Genomic DNA, 20,622 nt, shown 5'->3' on the forward strand with positions numbered 1-20,622 from the left:
GAGTCAAATGGCCTAATGGCTGCTAAGCCCCCTGCTGCCACCTGCCACCTGGCCAGCACTCCCCAGACGCAAGCATGGTGGCTGAGTGGAAGGAGAGCTGGAAGGTAGGAGAGGGCTGGGGAGGAAGGGATCACCTCAGGAGGCCGTTCCTTAGAGAGGGAATGTTCTCACAGGTGGAGGAAAGGTGAAAAGACAGAGAACATTCATTGGCAGACTCCGGGGTGCCCTGCCAGGGGCTGGAGTCCCTGACAACTTAGACACCATCTCTGTCCTCAAGGATGCCATACTAGGGATCAGCAGGACCAGAGGCTGCACGAGGGGGCAAGGGGTGCTGAGGGCAGGCAGTTCAGGGAGGGCCTGGAATGCTACCGTCAGCGGCGAGAGCTTCAGGCGCCCATGGGAGTTGGCTGAGGGGTGATGGGAGGATAATGGCGGCGGAGGGGGCCCGGGCAGAGGACAGAGCCAAGGCACTGAGTGAGCCTGCCAAGAGCGGTGGACTTGCTAGGGCCTTGGCCTTGGATTGGAGGTAAAGGGTTTTTTGAGCTGCTAGGGGAAGGAAGAGGGAAAGAGCGCCGGGACAGAAAGGTGGGATGGGGGTCTGCAGGGGGTTTACTTGAGGCGCAGCTGAATCCATGTTGTGAAGGGCTGAGCCTGAGCAGCACCAGAGCTGTGCAGAGGCAGCTGTGTCAGAATGGGGAGAGAATAAGACAGCGGCCTACCAGGGTCTGGGGGTCTGAGGGACCTCACTTTAGGGACCCCCAAAGTATCCAGAAGCTACCCATCCCTGGTGGGGTGACTGCCAGAGTGACTTTTCCGGTGGACATGCAGGCTCCTGTCTAAGGCTGAGAAGTTCTCCTTGGCTGCAGGGGTGACTGCCCCAGTGCTAGGAAAATATTAATAGGGCCCTGGGGCTGAGAGTAAGAATTTAAACATAGAGCCACTTCCTCCTCTCAGCCCCTACCTGCCAAGGAAGGAAGCTGTGACCCAGGTGGCTGCACCGCCCGCACCCCTGGATTGAGTACACGCCCACCCTCCTGGTGGCAGTAGGACATGGGGACATGGTGGGGGCGGGGGTGCTGAGTGGGACCTCTGAGGCTGAGAGGGCCAGGTGGCAGCACCCCAGAGCTGGGGATGCCAGTGGGACACATTGTTCTGAAGGGCTGCGTGGACCCTGAGACACTGGTGCCCTCGTTAACCCCTCGGTTTCCAAGAGCCTCAGACCCTCCCGTGCCCTGGGCTAGCTGGGAGCTGAGTGGGGCAGTTTTCGTTTATCCTCGCCAAGTCTGAGCTTCCCCTTTACCAAGCTGTTCCCCTGGGCAAAGGCCTTAACATTTCTGACTCTGTCTCCCCGCTGGTAAAATGGCAAGACTAAATGCCACCGTGCTTGGTCATGCCTGGAGCCTTTGTGGCCCTGCCAGCCCACCTGCATCACCTTCCTGCTCCTGCCTGACCCTGTACCCCTTCCCCATCTGATTCCCTCTCCCCCGAGCTACTGGAGTTCGTCCCATGCAGGTTATCTAGTCTCTCCTGGCTTTTCTCACTGGTTAACTGCACTGCGGGCAGCAGAAAGAGTTCGGGGCCCATTGGATTGGATAGGCCAAGATGTGAATGCCGCCCTCCAAGGCAGAAGGGGGGGGGGCTGCTGAGGGCCCCACACAGAGGGCATGAGAACATACTGAGGAGGGAGTGGTGAGGGCTAACTTCTGTTGAGTTTGTTACCTGTGGGACCAGCCAGTTCACAGGATATGAGCTCAGGCAGGACTCTGGAGAGACAGGAGGGCTTCCTGCAGGAGGAAGGCTTGGGATGGATTTTGAAGAATGCTGGTGAGGGTAACAACTTGAGGTTTACTGAGCACTCACTGTGGGCCACACGCAGGCAAGCAAATCAGTGCAGCCTGTCATGACCACCAGGAGGCAAATGCTGCCACTGTCCCCACTTTTACAGAAGAGAAAACCTGGGGTGTACAAGATAAGTAACTTGCTTAAGGTTGCAGGCTGAGTCAGTGGCTCACGCTCCCTGATGAGGGGTTCCTGGTGAGGGGCCAACCCCAAGCTGGGCAGGGAGCAGCCGGTATGCAGGCACAAGGAGACAGGCTGGGGCTGGGGCTGCAACCAGCGCAGTGGAGAGGGGCCCAAACAGAGGTGCTGACACATGGGTCTCAAAGCTTCCTGGTGCTTCCACTGTGCTAGGGAGCTGCTTGATCCCCCGGCTTCCTCCCTGGTCCTCAGGGCAGGAGCATGTGGCAGCACAAGGCCTATACCCCGTTTGGCAGATCTCGTCCCAGTTGGGATGGGGGTGGGGACATGTCTGTTCCCTGGATTCCTCCCCCACAGGGGCAGGGATGTGGCCGGGGAGGCCTCTGGGACTCTGACATCAGTGGCTGGCTCACTGCTGACCTCCTTCCAGCACTCCCAGATCTGCTGTCACTGGCCTGGCCTGACTCTGCACCCACTCGCCATTTCGCCAGCTGTGAGAAAATGCCCAGTACGATGGGCTGGCCACGGGCTCCGGAGTTGCTGCATGGTTTCAGATCCCGGCGCCGCCACTTTCTAGCTGGATGACCTCAGAAATGTTATTTTACTTTGTTGTGTCTCAGTTTCTTCAACCATGAAATGGGGATAATCAAAGTCATACCTCAGAGGGCTGTTGGGAGAATTGAGTTAATGTGGTAAAATATTCCAACACCATCAGACACACCACTTACATGAATGAATGAATTGTTCATCGTTTTGAACACTGATCACTCCTGTAACTCCTACAGCAGTATTCCACAGACCTACTCTGGGACTTACCGTGCTGGGTCATAAGTAGCTAAGCTCCAGGCCCTGTCAGGAGGCACTCTCAAGCTAGCGGGCAAAACCCAAGTGTCAGCAGTCGTGACATGAGGAAGCCCGTGGTATTTGGGGGTCATGAGTGAGGCCAAGGGCTCTGCATCCCTCACCTGGCTTACTTCCAGCATTGGCCTTTGCGTGGATCTCTGGATCTCTATCTGACCATTTCTGCCCTGCTGCCAGCAGTCCAGGTGTGGTCCCGGCAGAGGAGTTTGGATTTGATGGGGTAGAAAAGCAGGGGCTGAAGTAGTAACACAAGACTTGGGTCATAGAGTTCTCCAGAGATAACCAGGCAGGCTCCCCCTAAAGGTCCTGAGACCCTCCCACAGAACAGGATGGCCGGTAAGTGAGATGTTTTAGAGGGAACCAGGAGAGCAGTGGGTTAGATCTGCGGTGGCACCAAGTTTCATCAGTCACCTGCTTCTGGCTGCCAAGGTGCTGCGTTACAAAGGGTCTTAAGACTGAGCAGGGAAGAGGACAGTGGTCGGTTGTGACATTTGCCATGGCTTGGGAGTGGGAGGAGAAGCACCCCTGCCACAAACTCACCCTCCAAAACCCAGTGGTGTGGAAGGTCCTTTGTCGCATAAAATAACACACATGGGTGGGTGGGTGGTGAAGTCTTAATAATGGAGCGAGCTGAATGCATTGGTGGCTTCCTGAAGGGGTCAAGTGGTACAGTGACAGAGCTGGGCTTGCATTAGCAAAGATGTGAGACAACGGGCTGGATCAACGTCTTGGGGAGGGGAGAGTGGAGAGTGAAGCCTTAAGGGAGACCAAGCGGCCTAGACCCCTGGCGGGACCGCACACCATCTCTGCGCAGCCTGGAAGGCAGCAGCGTGGGGAAGCTGCCCATTTCTGGGAATTGTGCAGAAGGGAAGGGCAGCTCCTGGAATGCAGAGCCATTTCCTCCACATGGGTTGGGTCACTCCCCCCAATGTGTCCTCATCCCCCTGAGCTGGGCACACCCAGACATCATGGAGATGAGATTAGCTTCCTGGGGCTGATTCAGCTCAATGTGATTGAAAATCCATTCACTCTCCCAAGAGCTCCATTAATAGTGAATGTGTCTCTTTCTTCCAGCCTTATTTACCAGACAACTTGTAGTGCAACTGTGGGAATCTTTAAAATAATTAGTAGAGAAGTAGAGAAGCAAAAAGCAGTGAAAACTAAACTTTCAATAAAGTCAGCAGTGTCTTTTGGGGAGGCTCTGGGTGGCCACTGCCCCAGCTCCAAGAATCTGTGGTCCTATAGTCAGGGCCAGGGAAACAACCAGCAAGGATGAAGAGTGCCCAGCGGGTTAGCAAAATCACAGTGACTGTCAAAGAAAAGCTCTGTGATGCTGTAAAACTAATCACCCAAAGAAGTTAAGGCAGTGTGGTGCGATGGTTCCCGGCGTGACCTTTGGTGTCCAGCCAGCCCACTGCAGATGCGCACTGAATGGTGGGGAGTGTTATTGCTGTAGAGTGTCTCCTAGGCCCCAGTTCTTTTGGCCAGGACCGCATGACACTGCTTTGGAAGTGTGCCGCCTGGGGGGTAGGGTGCATGGATGGGCCAGGGAGCCTATGGACCCCTTCACAATGTCTGCAGGCAACGCTGTTTCTTTTTAATGTGTCCAGTTATAAAAACGGGCAGTGTTTGGGGCTATTCTTTTGGGAAACAAGCTCTGTAGAAGCCCTAGAAACTGGGAATCTGGGAGAATGCAACAGATTTGGTAAGGGATCATAGTCACGGGGCACGGCTGTTTTGCGGGCTGGAGCCCTCTGTTATCCCAGGCATTTATATGTGTTACGGTGTTGGGTCCTCCAGCAGCCCTATGCGGCTCAGGTGCTTTGAGGGCCGTCAATGGGGCAGGCAAGTGGTCCAAATCGCTGGGGTCTACCTGGCTGGAGGGAGACCAGGGGCCCAGCTACTTTGCCTATTGGTGCAAGTATGCCCTTGCTGGGGCTTTTCAGGTTTTTTTTCACTGGCACCTTACACATTCGAGCGTCCTGTTCTCCTGTTTTATGGATGGGGAAGCAGGCTCCTAGAAGTTAAGAAATTTGTTCCAGGTCACACAGGGAGCCCATATCAGAGACGAATGGAGCTCAAGCTGCCTGACTGCAGTCACAGGCTATTAATGACACTCCCCCCACCCAGGCTACCCCACCGAGAACCAAGGGGGGCTTTGCACAAGACTGCCCCAGGAGGTCTTGGGACCCTCCCAGCATACTCAGAAAATTGCTGGATGAAGAGGTTATTCTGGGGACATCGGTCCTCCCAGCCCCCTACCTCCTAGGAGCATCCCCTCCTGCTTCTTGGCCCAAGGGAGGGCTGGCTGGTAGAAGCCTGCCCTGGGGCAGGATCCAGCAGTCACTGATGAATAGACCCCAAGCCTCCCCTGTGTTGGGCCCTGCCTGGCCCTGTAAAAGGCCAGGGAATGAGGAGATGTGGCTCTTGTTCTGGCGGAGCTTCTGAGCTGCATGGGGGATGAGCTGCATGGGGGAGACAAATCTGCCATTCAGGAGACAACTTCATACCTTGCAAGGTGGTGCTAAACCTGAGAGAAAAAGGGAGCAAAAGACAGCCGCCAAAAAAAGCTTACTTCTCTGGTTAAAGATGCCCAGAGTTTCTGTAACTGTGTCATTAAAATTGTCCAAGCAGCGACGCTGCCTTTGAGGAAAAAGTTTCCAGCATGTGTGAGGGTTTGGGCTGCCGGTGGACTGGAAGGGGCGCGGGGAGCGGTGGTTGCCATGGGAACCAGCGCTCCGCCGCCAACGCCCGCCCAGCGGCTGCAGTTCCAAAAGTTGGTTTCTGAGTGGAGGGGGCCGCCTGGAACCTCGGAGCCATTTCCCGTGGAAACAACGTTCTAAATGATGGCTGACGTTCCCACACAGGCCTGCCGTGGAGCTGAGATGGCAGCGGGATTTCTGACGGGGGAGCCTCTGAGTGGAAGAAGGGAGAGGGAGGGAATCTCTCCAGGGAACGGAGTCAACAAGGTGCGGAAACAAACATTGCAGCACCTTCTCTAAGCTGGGCACATTTCATACATTTTAAGTTCATGCTTAGAGCAATCCTGCAAAGTATAATTCTCTAACCAATCCCATCTTACAAATAGGAAACTGAGGCTGTGAACTCTCACTTGCCCAACAGGGTCACTCACCTGGTCCGTGGGGAACTTTAAAGAGAGACCTTATACTACCCTCCCACCTCAAAGGGGCCATCCAGGACCCCCAAAAAGTAAAGACCTGACATCCTAGAATGATTTCTAAAAAGATCTAGAAAGATCTCTGAATAGCCTGGGGGGGGGGGTGTTCTTGTGAATGTAAGCAGTTTGCTCCTTAACCACCAACCAACCTTGTATCCTGTGGTGTCTTTCGTCATAGTCTGTGGTGACTGAAAAAAATCTTTCTCTTTACCACTTGAGTCCAGCCTATTTTGTAGGAGTGTGGTGCATATCCCTTGGCAGTTTGACTGCCCTCCCCACTTACAAAGACATTGTTTAGTCAGGGATTATTTGGGGGGAGGCTGAAAGCCTGGAAAAACATGTCTGTCAGGAGAAGAGCCGTTATGAATTGGGGGCCTAGTTCTGGACTCATTCTCTTGCCCCTGCCCTACCTTCCTTCCTTATTGGGCCCACATTTGCTTCCAGAAGGGCTTTTCTGGGTGATTGGTCTGACTTGGTAGAAGGAGGCTAGGAGGTTGCCGCTTAGCCCTCTCTGCGGTCAGGGTCAGTGCCGTGGCTAGGAGGTCGTGTGACAGTGATTCAGAAATGCCTTCAGCTAGCCTTTGTTCCTTGCTGATGCTCTGCCAGGCTTTGGTGATACAGACAGGGACAAGATGCCACCACTGCCCTTCTGTGCACATTAACTGTGGATGATTTCAAGGGTACTGGTGACCTCTGCACCAGGAACTGCAGGGTGCAGAGTGCAAGGAGGGCCTCCCACAGGAGGTGATTCCTGGGCTGGGGCCTGACCTGAGAAGAGGTGTGTGCTCTCCCAGGGGGCCCTGGGGCCTGTAGAGGCCTCAGTGTGACCCCAGGGGACCTTGGGCAAACATAATGCTGGGTGGCAGAGCGAGACAGTGTGAGAGAATGTAGCATAGCTACCACTGGAGACGTCAGCACTGGCGACCAGTGACAGCCTTGAATGTCCAGTGAAGGAGCCGGGACTTGGCCCATCAGCGATGGGCAGCACTAAGGGTTTTTCACCACCAGGGATGTGGTCCAATTTTTGTGCTAACTGTGCATTCTAACCTGCTTCCATTGAGTCTTAGTTGGGAGGGAACCCCGAGTTGGCTTCCTGTGGTCTCTCAGGAGCTCAACCCCTGAGTGCGGGACTCTATCTGACTCTTTCCTGCCAGCTGCCTTGCTTGGCGAGCAGGTCCCCAGGTGATTCTGCTGTGGGGGTCTGAGTACCAGCTCAGAGATTCAGTTCATGTCCTCTATCATACTTCCTAATGGAGATTTCTTACCTTGTTTTATTTTAAGAAGAAAATCAAGAGAAATAATTTTCTTTCTTGATATCTTGCCACCCACTGAGTATTTTTTTATTCACATCACTGCCAGCAGAGAATAGAAGGGAGCTTTAAAAACGGCCTCTTTCACAGGCAAACATACGCACTCTGGCCCAGTGTCATCGTCCACCCTCGGCCACGATGGCGGGTAAGGAGGGGCTGACACCTTGCTCCCCTGACCTGAGAGGTGAAGGAGAGAGAGAGCTGGCCCTTGCCCTACTCTCCCCATTTCTGTTTCCTTCCAACTGCCCTGTGGCCCCTTTGGACTGCCATCTCTTGTCATGTGGGAGAGCTCAGTTCGCCAAAGCTTCAACTTGTCCCCACCTTTACCCTGCTTAGGGAGACAGGGCACCAGAGGCCGGGGCTGCGGCCAGTCCCTGGGCCCAATATCCTGCACCAAAGGAGCTTAAATCCCCTGCTGAAGGACACAGGGTCATACATTTTCAGGTAGCGGGAACATTTTATTTGGCGGGAACATGATTTTTTTTTTTATTTGAGGATAGTTGACACACAATATTACATTAGTTTCAGGTGTACAACATAGTGGTTCATCAACTCTATACATTCTGCTCTGCTCACCACAAATGTCACTGTCACCATGCGGTGCTGTTGCAGTACCATTGACTGGTCCCTATGCTGTGCCTTTTATTCCCATTGGTGGGAATATTTTAATATTGTTAAGCTTTTCCAATATACATACATAATACTAGCTTGTTGTAGCAAGTATTGAGAAAAATGCCCCCAAATCTGCCAGTCTTCTCTATGCCTAGAACCATGTCTAGATGCATCGATTCGTAGGCGGTGCCTAGAACAACGTCTAGACGCATCGATTCATAGATGGGGGACTTCATGGAAGTGCAGTCATATGTACCTGTGGCTTTGCAGCCTGTTTGGGGCTTTTTTCATGCATAATATGAACTTCTCTAGGTTAGGGACCATCATCCTTTTTAATGGCTGCATAGTATTGCATTGTGTAGCTAACGTTTTCTTTACTTTCCCCCACCCCAACATTTAAGTGATTTCCATTTTCCCCCTGTTCTTCACATCTTTGTACATTTGCCTGATTACTTCCTAGAATAAACTCTCATCTGCCATATGGCTTCGAGAGACGGTATGTCATTTTAAATTTCAAGTATTTATGCGAATGTATTCTCAGTCCAGTCGGGATGGATTTACACGCTCACCCGCAGTGTATAAAAGCGCCTCTACTTCCTCACACTGCAGGGAAATCCTAAATGTCAACATCTAGCTTCAGTAATGCAGAGCGTTTTGCAATGACTCTCGCCCGTAGCCCCATGCAAATCAGTGTGGCCACATAACCCACATTTGTGTCTAACACCCTTACTGTTGATAACTAGAATTGAGGACTCTTTTAGAGCTGCAAATAACCGTAAAAAATCCAGCCCTTTCATCTGATAGGTAAGGAAAGTATGGCTTGGCGTGGCCTTCCCAAGCAGCAGCAAGGCACGCAGGACACCCAATCCGCACCCTTAAGTGTCCCCGTCACACCCACACCATGCCTTTCTGCCTCCCAGCTTGTGCAGAGTCTTTCTTTTCTAGTACTGTGAGGCAGGATCAAGCTTGCACCCCCTTGACACCAGGTCAGTGCTCGTGCTCCCCAGGAGTGCCCCCTTAGCAGGAGGTGGCATTGTTCTCCTTGGCACCCTGGCGGGGTCTGCAGTTAGCAGCCACCCTTTTCTGAGTGCTCCTTCCATGCTCCCTGCCTCCCTCTCCTCCTTGTCACTTTATGACGTTGCTTCCAAAGATCACTCTTCACTTCTCTGCTGTCACCTCTTCACAAGCAGTCCTTAGCTGTTAAGGCTCAATTATTCTTTAGAATCCTGGCCCCATGTTTCCAGCCCCTGCTTGTCACCTTAGCTCATTAGCACTATTGACGTCTTAGGATGGAGGATAATTCTTTATTGGGGGGCTGCTGCCCTGCGCATTGTAGGATGTGTAGCCACAGCCTTGGCCTCTGCTGACTGCACGCCAGTAACACCCGCTTGGTTTTAACAACCCAAATTATCCCCAGATATTGCAAATGTCCCTGGGCGGCAGAATTGCCCCTGGTTGAGAATCACTGCCTTAGCTGGACTCAACATCATTAAAACAAAACTTAGCCCTGCTCCCCCTCTTCCTCCTGCCCAGCTAACACAGGGGTTGACCAGATGCCAAGAGAGTCCAGCACAACTTTCTGCATGACAAGGGACAAGGAGACTGAGGGAAAGGAGCCAGGGTCACTAAATTCTGAGGGGGTGGGGCACGGAGATCTTGAACTCCGCACACGAGGCTGTTATGGCCAAACTTCCCTTAGCTCAGGCAACCTCAAATCCTTCTGGGCACAGCAGTTCCGTGACCAGAGTTGATGTAAAAGGTGCCATCCCTGCTCAGAAGTGCACCCACATGTTTACCTGTATAGGAATAGGGCAGGCTTCAGTGGTGGAAATGCTTCTTTGACATGGCTTTTGGCTGTACTTGTTAAAGGCCTCATGGTGTCTAGTAGTACTGTGTCCCCAGTACCAGGTGTGGCACATAGTTGATATTCAATAAATGATTGAATCAATATGTAATTGGGAGTATTTATTACTCTATAAAGTCAGAAAGGAAATAGCTCCCTACCTCATTACACATGTCTTGCCTCCCCAGGTCTGACCTACCAGAAACATGGCAACCAGTGCCGTCCCCAGTGACAACCTCCCCACGTACAAGCTGGTGGTGGTGGGAGATGGGGGTGTGGGCAAGAGTGCCCTCACCATCCAGTTTTTCCAGAAGATCTTTGTGCCTGACTACGACCCCACCATCGAAGACTCCTACCTGAAACACACAGAGATTGACAATCAGTGGGCCATCCTGGATGGTGAGACCCGGATGGCAGCCCTGCATGGGATGGTGGTGGGAGTGGGGGTAGTCGGGGGTGGGGGAGGGTCAGGGGAAGTTGCACTGGGGCCTCATGGCTTCTTTCATGTTATCCTTGTGGCATGGTTGGTATAAGGACGTGTATGTTTTCCAGAGTGAATTCTGAACAGCTTTGTGGAAACCAACATGTGTATTCAACAAAGAGGCAAGGCTAGAATCATGCCAACTCAGTGATGTCATGTTTGTTATTGCTTGCTGATCAGAAGCGCTGATTAGCATTTACAGATGTCTCCGGCTAATAAAAAGAAGGGAGGGATAAATTATTTTTTAGTGAGCATAGTTTATTTTCACTTTGGAGGGAAAATCTTGCGTTTGACTTTGTTTCTAGTTTAGTCTAAATTGGCCTAGATTAGCAGTTCGCAGATCGTGGTGTCCAGGGCAGCAGCCTACGCATTACTAGGGAGCTTATCAGAAATGAAAACCCTCGGGCTCTACTGATTCAGAAATTCTGAGGGTGGAGCCCAGCAGTCTGTGTTTTAACAAGCCCTCCAGCTGATGCTAGAGAACCGTTGCTCCAGAGTCTTGTTGGTTAGGACTTTATACTGTCTGAGTCTCTTAAACAAAGAGCCGCTAGGGATAGACTGTCCTTGTAGGAGGGGAGCTTGGAAAACCACTGGGATACAAGTCCTCTGTCAGCTATGTGAGTTGCAAGTGTTTTCTTCCAGTCTGCGGCATGTTTTTCATTCTCTTAACCGCGTCTTTCAAAGACTAGAATTTGTAATTTTGATGAAGTCCAGTTTATTGGTTTGTTCTTTCATGGATTGTGCTTTTCTTGTTGTGTCTAAAATATTTGCCTAACCCAAGGTCACAAAGGTTTTCTCCTGTGTTTTCTTCTAGCCGTTTAATGGCTTTCGGTTCTGTATTTAGGTCTATGATCCACCTGAGTTAATTTTTGTTTATGGTGTGAGGTATGGAACAACGTTTTGTTTTGTTTTGTTTGTATATGGAGATGCAGTTGTTCCAACACTATTTGTTGAAAAGGTTGTCCTCTCTCCACTGAATTGCCTTGGTACCTTCAATGAAAATTAGTTGCCCATATATTCTGTTTGTTTGATCTGTCTCTCTTAGCACCAATACCACACTGTCTTGATAACTCTAACCTTACTAGAAGTCCTAAAATCACGTTCTGTTAAATCCCCAATTTTGTTCTTTTTCCAAGTTGCTTTGGCCCATCTAGGTCTTTTGCATCTCCATATGAATTTTAGAATCAGTTAAATTCAAAAATTCTAGATTTTGACTGAGATTGTGTTGAATCTGTAGATCTATAGATTTAAGAAGAACTGACATCCTAACAGTGTTGAGCCTTCCAACCCATGAACACAGTATTTCTCCATATTTTTAGGTCTTCTTTAATTCTCTCAATTGTTTTGCAGATTTGCTTGCATAGGTCTTTAACGTCTTTTGTCAGATTTATATCTACAATCTGTATTATAAATGATACTGGTTTTTCATATCTGTTTTAAATTGTTTGTTGCTAATATATAGAAATAAAGAAGCATTTTGTATACTAACTGTAACCTGCAACATCACTAAACTCACTTATTAGTTCTAGCTGCTTCTTTGTAGATTCCCTTGGATTTTCTGCAGAGATGGTCATGTCTGTGAGTAAAGATTGTTTTATTTCTTCTTTTCCAGTCTGGAAAGGCTTCTGTTCCCTTTTCTTGCCTTATTTCACTCACTAATACTTGTCTTGTTCCTGATCTTAAGGAGAAAGCTTGCTTTTAGTCTTTCAGCACAAAGTATGAGGTTAGCTGACGGTTTTTTATACATTCCCTTTATCAGGTTGGGGACGTTCCTTTCTATTTCTAGTTTGCTGAGAATTTTTATGAGGTGTGGATGTTAGCTTTTGTCAAATGCTTCTTCTGTGTCTGCTAAGATACTCAGATGGTATTTCTTTTTTAGTATGTCAATATGGCAAATCACGTTAATTTTTTTAACGGTAAACCAACGTCGTATCCCTGGGATAAATCCGACCTGGCCACGATGTGTTATCCTTTTACATAATGTTGGCTTTGATTTGCTAAAATTTGGTTTAGAACTTTCGTGTCGGTGTTCTTGAGAGCTATATTGGTCTGTAGTTTTCCTGTCATGTCTGAGTAATGCTGGCTTTATAGAATGAATTGAAAAGTATGCTATCTTCTTCAGTTTTCTGGAAGAGTTTGAACAAAATTGGTATTATTTCTTCCTTCAGTGTTTAGTAGAATTCACCTATGGGGACATCTGAGGCTGGAGTTTTCTTTGTCAGAAGATTTTTAACTTCAAATTCAATTCCTTTAATAAATGTAGGGCTATTCAGGTTATCTGTTTCTTCTTCAGGGAGCTTTGGTAGTTTATGTCTTTCAAAAAGTTGTGTAATTCATCGAAGTTACCAAATTTATTGACATAAAGTTGTTCATGTTATTGTCTTATTATTTTCTTAATATAGGTAGAGTTCGTAGTGGTGTGCCTCTCTCATGCCTGATATTGTTCATCTGTGTCTTCTCCTTTTCCCTAATCAGGCAGGCTGGAGCTGGAGCAATACCATTGATTTTCACAAGAGAACCAGCCCTTGAGTCCTTCGCCTTTCCCCATTTGTTTCCATTGATTTCCACTCTTGCCAGCATTATTTCCTTTTGTCTGCCTACTTTGGATTTAATTTGTTCTTCTCTAACTTTTTAAAGTGGAAGCTGAGGTCACTGACTGGAACATTTCTTCTTTTCCAAGATATTCGTTTGGTGCCATAAGTTCCCTCAACTACTTCTTTAGCAGTGTCCCAGCTACTCTAATACACAGTGTCTTCATTGCCGTTCAGTTCCAAACACTTTCTAATTCCCCTTTTGAGATCATCTTTGACCCATAAGTTACTTAGAAACGCTTAGTTTTCAAGTATATTTAGTAATTTTCCAGAGATCCTTCTGTCATGGGTTTCTATTTTAATTTCATTGTGTTGGAGAACGTACAGTATATTATTTAAATTATTTAAAACTCACTGAGGCTTGTTTTATGACCCAGGATTTCGTCTCTCTGGCTAAATGTTCCAAGTGTACACAAAAAGAATGGGTATTCTGCCATTGTTGGGTGGAGTGTTCTATGAATGTCCGTTATTTTGTCTGATTTTTGGTTGTTTCAAGCGAGAAGATAAATCTGGTCCTTGTTACTCCATCTCGGTCAGAACCAGTACCAAATCATCACTTTAAAAAAAGTGCGACAACTTTGTATATATACTGAATTGTGTACTTTAAAAGGGTGACTATTATGGTATTTTAATTATATCTTAATTTTTAAAAGCACCATCCTTCAGGGGTTCATCTGCAGCTCTGAAACTTTGAGTAGTTCACCAGGAACCAAGCACATTCCCAACTCAGGGGCTTTGCATTTGGTATTCTCTCTGCCTAGAATGTGCTTCCTTCAGAAATATACTCTCACTTCGCGTAGGTCTCCACTCAAATGTTAACTTTATCAAAGAGGTCTTCCGTGACCAAACCATCTCTGCTAGTACCCAGACCCCCCCCCAGCCCCATCATTCTGTCCCCCGAACCAACTCTTTTTCTTTATTCTACTTTTTACTGTTGAACATATATTTGTTCAATATATTTATTTGTTTGAGTTTTTGTTGCTCCCCCAATAAAATATAAATTTTTGAGAGTAGGGACTTTATTTTATTTACTGCTCTATTCTCAATGTCTAGAATACTGCTTATAGTAGGTCCTCAGTAAATGTGTGTGAAATGAATGAATAACTGGGTCCTGAACAATATATGTGCGTCACAAGTTTGATGTGCCAGCTGTGTTATATAATAAATATATATATAACCAGTAAATTAAAAACTTATATTTATGCACTTTCTAAAATCATCTCCTACATTATGCATTCAAATATATGACACACTTTGGGATATACTGAGTTAAAGAACTATAACCAGTTTCTTTACTGTGGGACTTAAAAGAATTGTCAATATATAAACATAATATTGGAGATACATTGATAGGATATATTGTCCTTAGGGTTTCCCAAAGGACCACTTTTTGCACATCATTCTGGGCTATTTCCACAGGAAACATTCTGAAAAACGTTGCACAATGCATGTAGGAGAGAGTAACACCATGCCTGGTACATAGTTGGAGCTTAATAAATATTATTTCTCTATACAGCCATATTGACTTCTCTCACTTTTTCTTAAAGTAAGTTTGGATATTAGATTAGTTTCTGAGGGGGAAAAAAGTTTTCAGGGGTGATTTTTAGGAAGATTTTGTGATAACATTTATTTTTTTATTTTTGTTTTGTTATTTTGAGAGAGAGAGGGCAAGAGAGCACAAGCAGGGGAAGCAGCAGGGAGCCCGATGCGGGGTTCAATCCCAGGACCCTGAGATCATGACCTGAGCAGAAGGCAGACGCTTCACCGACTGAGCCGCCCAGGCGCCCCTGTGATAACATTTATAGCAGCTGCAAGAGCAGGGAAAAGGGAATACTGGCCAAAGCATTACTTTGTAAGCATGAACTTGCAAAGCTTTTGATCTGAAGCATCTGGGCTCCCCTTGGATGCTATACCTCTAAACCTGCCACCTGAATCAAGCCTAATTTGGGGCACCCCCCCCCCCCAGTGCCTGCCTCAGGCACAGATATTAGATTCCCAGATTAGTACACTTCCTCACTCAATTAGGTCTTGTATTAAGAAAAGGAAGGCTTAAGACATTACAGCTAAATATTAATTAGTCTGGCATTTAAAAGGATGCCCCATATTTTGGGAACTTTAATCAAAGGCTGGTTGTATTTAGGCGTGAATGTAACTCTGACACCTTCTGGGGCTGGACTCTTCTGGGTGGCTTGCCGTCCTGGAATAGACAGGACTTTCCCGGGGCATCCAGAGCCGGGACATCCTGCTTCCCTGGAGGCCAAACCATCCTGGGGGATGGGGTAAGCCTGGGATGCCTTCCAAGCGCTCTGAACTCTGGGGTTGCTCTTCCTCCACATTCAGAAAGAGCAAAAACATGGCAGCTTGATCATGATGAGGAAGAAAAGGAGGATAATTATGAGGGCAGGAATGATATTTATTGAGCAATTACTCTGTGAAAACCCTATGCTAAGCACTTTGTATACGTTCTCTTTTAATCCTTACAGCAGTTGTGCTAGCTACTGTTGTTATCTCCATAAAAATAAAGCACAGAGAGACTGACATAGCTAGCAATGGCTTGAACTCCCCTTTGTGTCCTGGATTCTCTGTTAGTCTGATTGGGTGGGAAAATCCTCTCCCACCTCACACACTGATCCCTGTGCCTCTGGGAATAGGCGTTGAAATCCTAGGGAGAGGGGAGTACGGCCTGGATTATCAGGCTGAACGCCCTCCCCCACCACCTGCCCTTCTTACAACTCACCCAAGGCCCCTCAGAGGACCGGGTGCTCTTCCTCGGCTTGCTCAAAAGCCCTTCTCTGTGGTGGCCACATCGAAGATTCTCACAGGCTTCCCGCTTACTTACAAACTTGTTTCTTGCTCTTTCAAGGGACCGCATTGCCCTGGTTTTCCCAGAATCTGAAACACAGGAGGCAGCTGATTTCAAGGGCCAGCAGCCGGGCTCCCCGGTGTCTGGGACCCCCAGGCTTTGAAGCAAGTCTGCTCTGAGTTCTTCCCCGCCCCGGGCCTTCGGGACCCCCGTCTCACCTGTCATGTTGCAGGTGCATTTCCGGAAATACCGCCTCGCTGTCTGGTGCCCACCTCTCTGCTGTGGGCTTGCCTCAGCTCCCCCCTCCCCACTCTCCAGCTCCAGGGCTCACCCCACCCCAGCTCTCAGGTTTCATGGATCAGGAAGAACCAAGCCTTAGGCAGTCTTGAAGTTTTGTATTTATTCTCGTGGGTTTTTGTATTGCGGTAAAACACACAGAACTCAGCATGGTCGCCATTTTGAAGCGTACAGCTGCGTGGCGTCAATGACGCGCACGCTGTTCCGCAAACACCGTCCCTCCGGGACTTACTCCGCTCCGAGTGACAGGCACGCGCTCAGCGGTAAGCCCGGCTCGCCTCCCCAGCCCCGGGCAGCCAGCGTGCCGCGGCCGTCTCTCTGAGGCTGACGACTCGAAGTGCTTGACAGACGCGCACACGGGACTCGTTCTCCGGCTGCGGGCTGGCTTCGCTTCGCGCAGCGTCTTCGAGGTACAACCAGCTTATAACGTGCGTCAGCATTTATTCTTTTTTAAGACTGAATACTATGTATATACCACATCCAGCAATGGACACAGGGGCTGTTTCCACTTTTCGGCTCTTGTGACTAATGCTGCTGTGCACACGAGTGGACAAAGATCTATTCTAGTCCACGTTTTCAATGGTTTTGTCTTGGAGTTCTCGTGTACCAGTTTTTTTGTTGTTGTTGTTAGGCTAGGGCTGGAAGGCTCCTGAGCTCTATGTTATCACCCGCCTCACTTTACAGCTGAAGAAACTGGTGCAGGTGGAGAAGGGACTTGCCTGAGGTCAGACCTAGCTAGAGGCAGAGCCAGGCCTGGGGCCTCTTGGCTCCGCCGGGCACATCCCCCACCCTGTCCTGCTGCCTGCTATTTTGAGCCACGCCTTGGTCCTGCAGGGTGGGATGTTGACCAGGTCCTCTGCCCACTTACAGTAGGGGCAGGTGTTTCTGGGCCTTCTTTCCTCCATGGTTCCCAGTCCTCCCTCTGCCCAACCAAGCTTGCATCTTCCTTCCACCAGCAGAGAACAGCAGTGGGCCCTGAATCTCCTTACACCTCTTCCCACTAGGGGCTTTTGGGCCCAGCTCTGCAGCCACTCTGTCCCCCTAGCTCCCCAAGCAACAGCTAGGTCTTTGCAAAGAGTGAAAGCTCCAGCTCTTCTCCTGCACCCTCAAAAGCTGGGACGTTTCCACCCTGGCTTCTGCCCAAACCTCAGACACAAGTGCTGTTGTCTTCTCGGAGCAGCCTGGACCTGGCTTTTCCCTGAACACTTGAATCCGCATTCTTTCTGGGGAGGGGGAGGGAAGAAGGACATTGGAAGGGCAGCAAGAGCAAAAGGAACATTTATTGAGTGTACTTTTCTGGTCTAGAGGCTTTAATTGGGGGGCCAGCTTCAGAGTAAGCACTTTCCCATGGCCCCCCAACTAAGAATGGGGTCCAGGCAGAGCTGGCCTATCCTTCCACCTTTCCAGCCATCCTCCCCTTTTCCTGCTGGCAGTGGTGTGGGGGGAGTTTCCCTTGTTTCCTTTATGAGGGAACATGGCCACGGGCCTCAGATTATGAAATCCAGCCCTGCGGGCCTCGGCCTGACCCTTTATCCTGGTTCCGTCAGCCATCACCGCTTGGATGCTTCCAGTAATGTGCAACTCACTGATCTCTGAGCTGCCTAGGGAGTGCTTCCTGGTACACTGAAGCCAGATCAACCTCCCAAACCCTCTCTCACTGTGGCTCCTTCCACTTCATAGCAGTGGGAGCAGTTACTCCTGACCAGACTTTTCTGGAAGGGCAGAGCCTGTGCTCAGGGCTTTATAGGGATTGTCTTATTGCCTCCTAGTAATACTTCTGTGACATCGACATTAGTGTCTCCAGCTTCCAGGTGAGCATAGCTGGGCCTCCGCCAGTGTGCACCGGCACTGTGCTCCTAGTTGATAAGATGGTGAACTATGTCCATGCCATTGGAAAATTGCTACTGCCGCTGTCCTGTGTCCCTGAGGGCCCTTCCCCCTCCTGCTCCAGCGCCTGTCCCGCAGCCCTCTGATCAGTTAGGGCCCTGGAGGGGAAGACCAAGATTCAGCAAGGGTAATAGCATGTCCAAGGCCACACAGCTGATTAGAGCCCCCTTCCTCTGACCCTGAAGCGAAGGATCTTTCTCCTGCTCTGTGCCAGCTTAGCCCCACCAGCCGGCCTGGGAGCTGAGGGGCCCCCATCAGCCAGTGACCTAGAGTCAGCTCAGCAAGGCTGCGTGAGGACGGTGTGTGTGCAACGCGAACCCCTCCCCCTTCAAAGTCACAGCACAGCCAAGAGTCAGTCCGGAGGTTTGCACCCCAAACCCCAGGTGGGGTTCCTCCCACATTGCTGACTGGTCCTAGACTCCTGCCGTTACTTTTGGGTTTTGCCCTGACTTCAGAACTTCATGTCGATTGCTCTTAGTCCTGGGACCGGTTTGGGCTGAGTGCACCAGCCAGGTTAATAAGTTTGAGATCTTACCCATCTGCCCATGCGTAGCGTGATGCCACCTGCCCCAGGCTCCAGTGCGGCCACTGCCAGCTTGTTGTCACCCTGCCCTACATGTGAGTTCTTGCCCTTGGGCACAGACAGCCTCTGGACTAAGACAGTGTGCCCTCTTTGGTGGGACTTGTATCCCAAATGGGATGTACCCTCAGAGTTGTCGCAAAAAATAAAGGAAACAATACAAATTATAAGCTCCTTGAGGGAGAGACTTGTCCTTTGCCCACCATCATATCTCCAATGCCAGCCTGGAGCTGGCACCTATTTATTGGGTGAGGGAAGGAATAAGGTACCTTATAAGGGGCTTGGCACATAGATGCCTACCGTCGCTGTGGTTGCTCGGATATGATTTATAGTACTAGTTATGGTGGTGGCATGGTGCGTTCAAGAACAGGCCTTATGACAGGTGCAGATGAGAGGCCACCAACCCATCTGCCTGCTTCTGGGGAGCTCCAGGAGGGAGGCATGAGCCCCCGACTTGGAGCCACCACCTCTCCTCTCCAGCAATGTGTGGATTGGCCCCTGAGTTTTGTGTACATGGATGAGTTCACTAATTCATTCAACAAATACTTCCGGGTACCTGCTATGTGCCTTGCTCTCTTTTGGGCTCTGAGGATGCAGCATTTGACAAAGTCAAGTCCCGGCTCTCATGAAGCTTATGTTAGAATGGGAGGGACGGAACATAAACAAATATGTAACGTGTCAGGTGGTGATAAATGCTATGAAGGAGAATAAGGCAAGGTAAAGCAAACAGTGAGGAAGGGGTTGCTATCTTACGTAGGCTGGTCAAGAGAAGTGAAAACATACCCACACAAAAACTTGCACAAGAATGTCCAAAGCACCTGATAAGGTGATGTTGGAGCAAAGATTTGAAGGATGAAGCTGTACTTGTACCTAAAGGAAGAGAATCTCAGAACATCAGGTGCAAAGGCCCTGAGGCAGGGGTGTGCTTGGCCTGTTTGGGGAATAGGTAGGAGGCCAGGGTGCAGAGGGCAAGTGAGGGTACTAATAGGAGAGGTCAGAGAGACAGCTGGGAGGTGCTGATCTCACAGGCCATTGTAGAAAAATAAGAAGCCATTGGAGGGTTTTGAGCAGAGGAGGGACATAGTCTGACCGATGTTTTAAAAGGAGTGAAGAATAGACCATAGAGGAACTAGGGTAGAATCAGGGAGAGCAGTTAAGAAGCCAGACAGACTAGGGCACTGCTGAAGGAGATAGCTAGAAGGAGTTAGCTTCTCGATGTGTTTTGAAGGAAGAAACAAAAGGATTTGTGGATAGAGTATATGGCATGAGGTGGGGGTAGAGAGTGAAGAGTCTTTGGCCTGTACAACTGTTAGAATAGTTATGTTTATCAACATTAGGAAGACTGGTGAAAAGCAAGTTTGGGGAGGGAATCAAGACTTTAATTTTGGACATGTTAAATCTGAGATGCCTTTCTCACATGCAAATAGAAGTCAAATAGGCAGCCGGATGTCGGAGTCTGGAGTAAGGGTAAGGGGAGATGTATAGGCTGGAGATGGACATTTGGGAGTGGACGTGTAAAGCCATGAGATGAGAGATGGCCAAAAAGCGAACACGGGTTAGAGAAGGGGTCCAGAGACTGAGTGTGGGGACCCACCATCGTTTAGAGGGTAGGGAGATGAGAGGACAGAGCAGGACCAATCACTGCAGTAGGAGAGGAACTGAGAGACAGTGATGTCCCAAGGCCACGTGAAGAAGGCTCTCCAACAATGAGGGAACCATCAACCACTTCCAGTGTCAGCAGGTGGCCCAGAGGGATGAGGACCGAGCCGCGTCCATTGGATTTAGTGACGCGGATGTCGTTGGTGACTTGACAAGACCAATCTTGATAGACTGATCAGCAGTGAAAGTCTGATTATAGTGGGCTCAAGAGAGAGTGGAAGGCAGGAAGAGCAGGCAGTGAGAATGGACAAGTCAAGGGGTGTGGCTGTAAAGAGGAACAGAGAAAGGACCGTAGCTGGAAGGAGATGGGATGTCAAGGGGAAGGGTTTCTATTGTTAATTTTTTTTACTTCATTTTATTTTTTTAGGTGAGAGAAATTATAGTATGCTTACATACTGGTGGAAATGAACCAAAAGAGAAATGGATGATGCAAGAGAGGGAAGGGGCCACAGTAGTGCAGTGTCCTTGTCTGGGCGACAGAAGACAGGACCCAGTGCCCGGCTGGAGGGCATGATCTTGGACAGAAGCAGGGCCAGGTCATCC

General features: G+C 49.3%; 1 protein-coding gene across 6 annotated transcripts in view; it reads left to right on the forward strand.

Moving 5' to 3' along the window:
- The window catches only part of MRAS (muscle RAS oncogene homolog), a 53,126-nt gene that overhangs the window by 13,369 nt on the left and 19,135 nt on the right, over positions 1 to 20,622 (forward strand). For 5 of the 6 annotated variants that reach the window (XR_015727880.1, XM_045791850.2, XM_045791849.2 and 2 more), the window contains one exon: positions 9,970 to 10,180. Coding sequence is in view for 4 of the 6 variants with exons in the window: in XM_045791850.2 (XP_045647806.1) it covers positions 9,988 to 10,180 (193 nt within the window). In the remaining 2 variants the exon portion in view is untranslated. Of the gene's footprint in view, positions 1 to 9,969; positions 10,181 to 16,017; positions 16,364 to 20,622 lie in introns of those variants that run through there. The other variant, XM_045791853.2, reaches the window with a different exon arrangement.

This window comes from Ursus americanus, chromosome 20, assembly GCF_024610735.1.
Source record: "Ursus americanus isolate L20-20 chromosome 20, mUrsAme1.1.p, whole genome shotgun sequence".
Classification (NCBI taxonomy): domain Eukaryota; kingdom Metazoa; phylum Chordata; class Mammalia; order Carnivora; family Ursidae; genus Ursus; species Ursus americanus.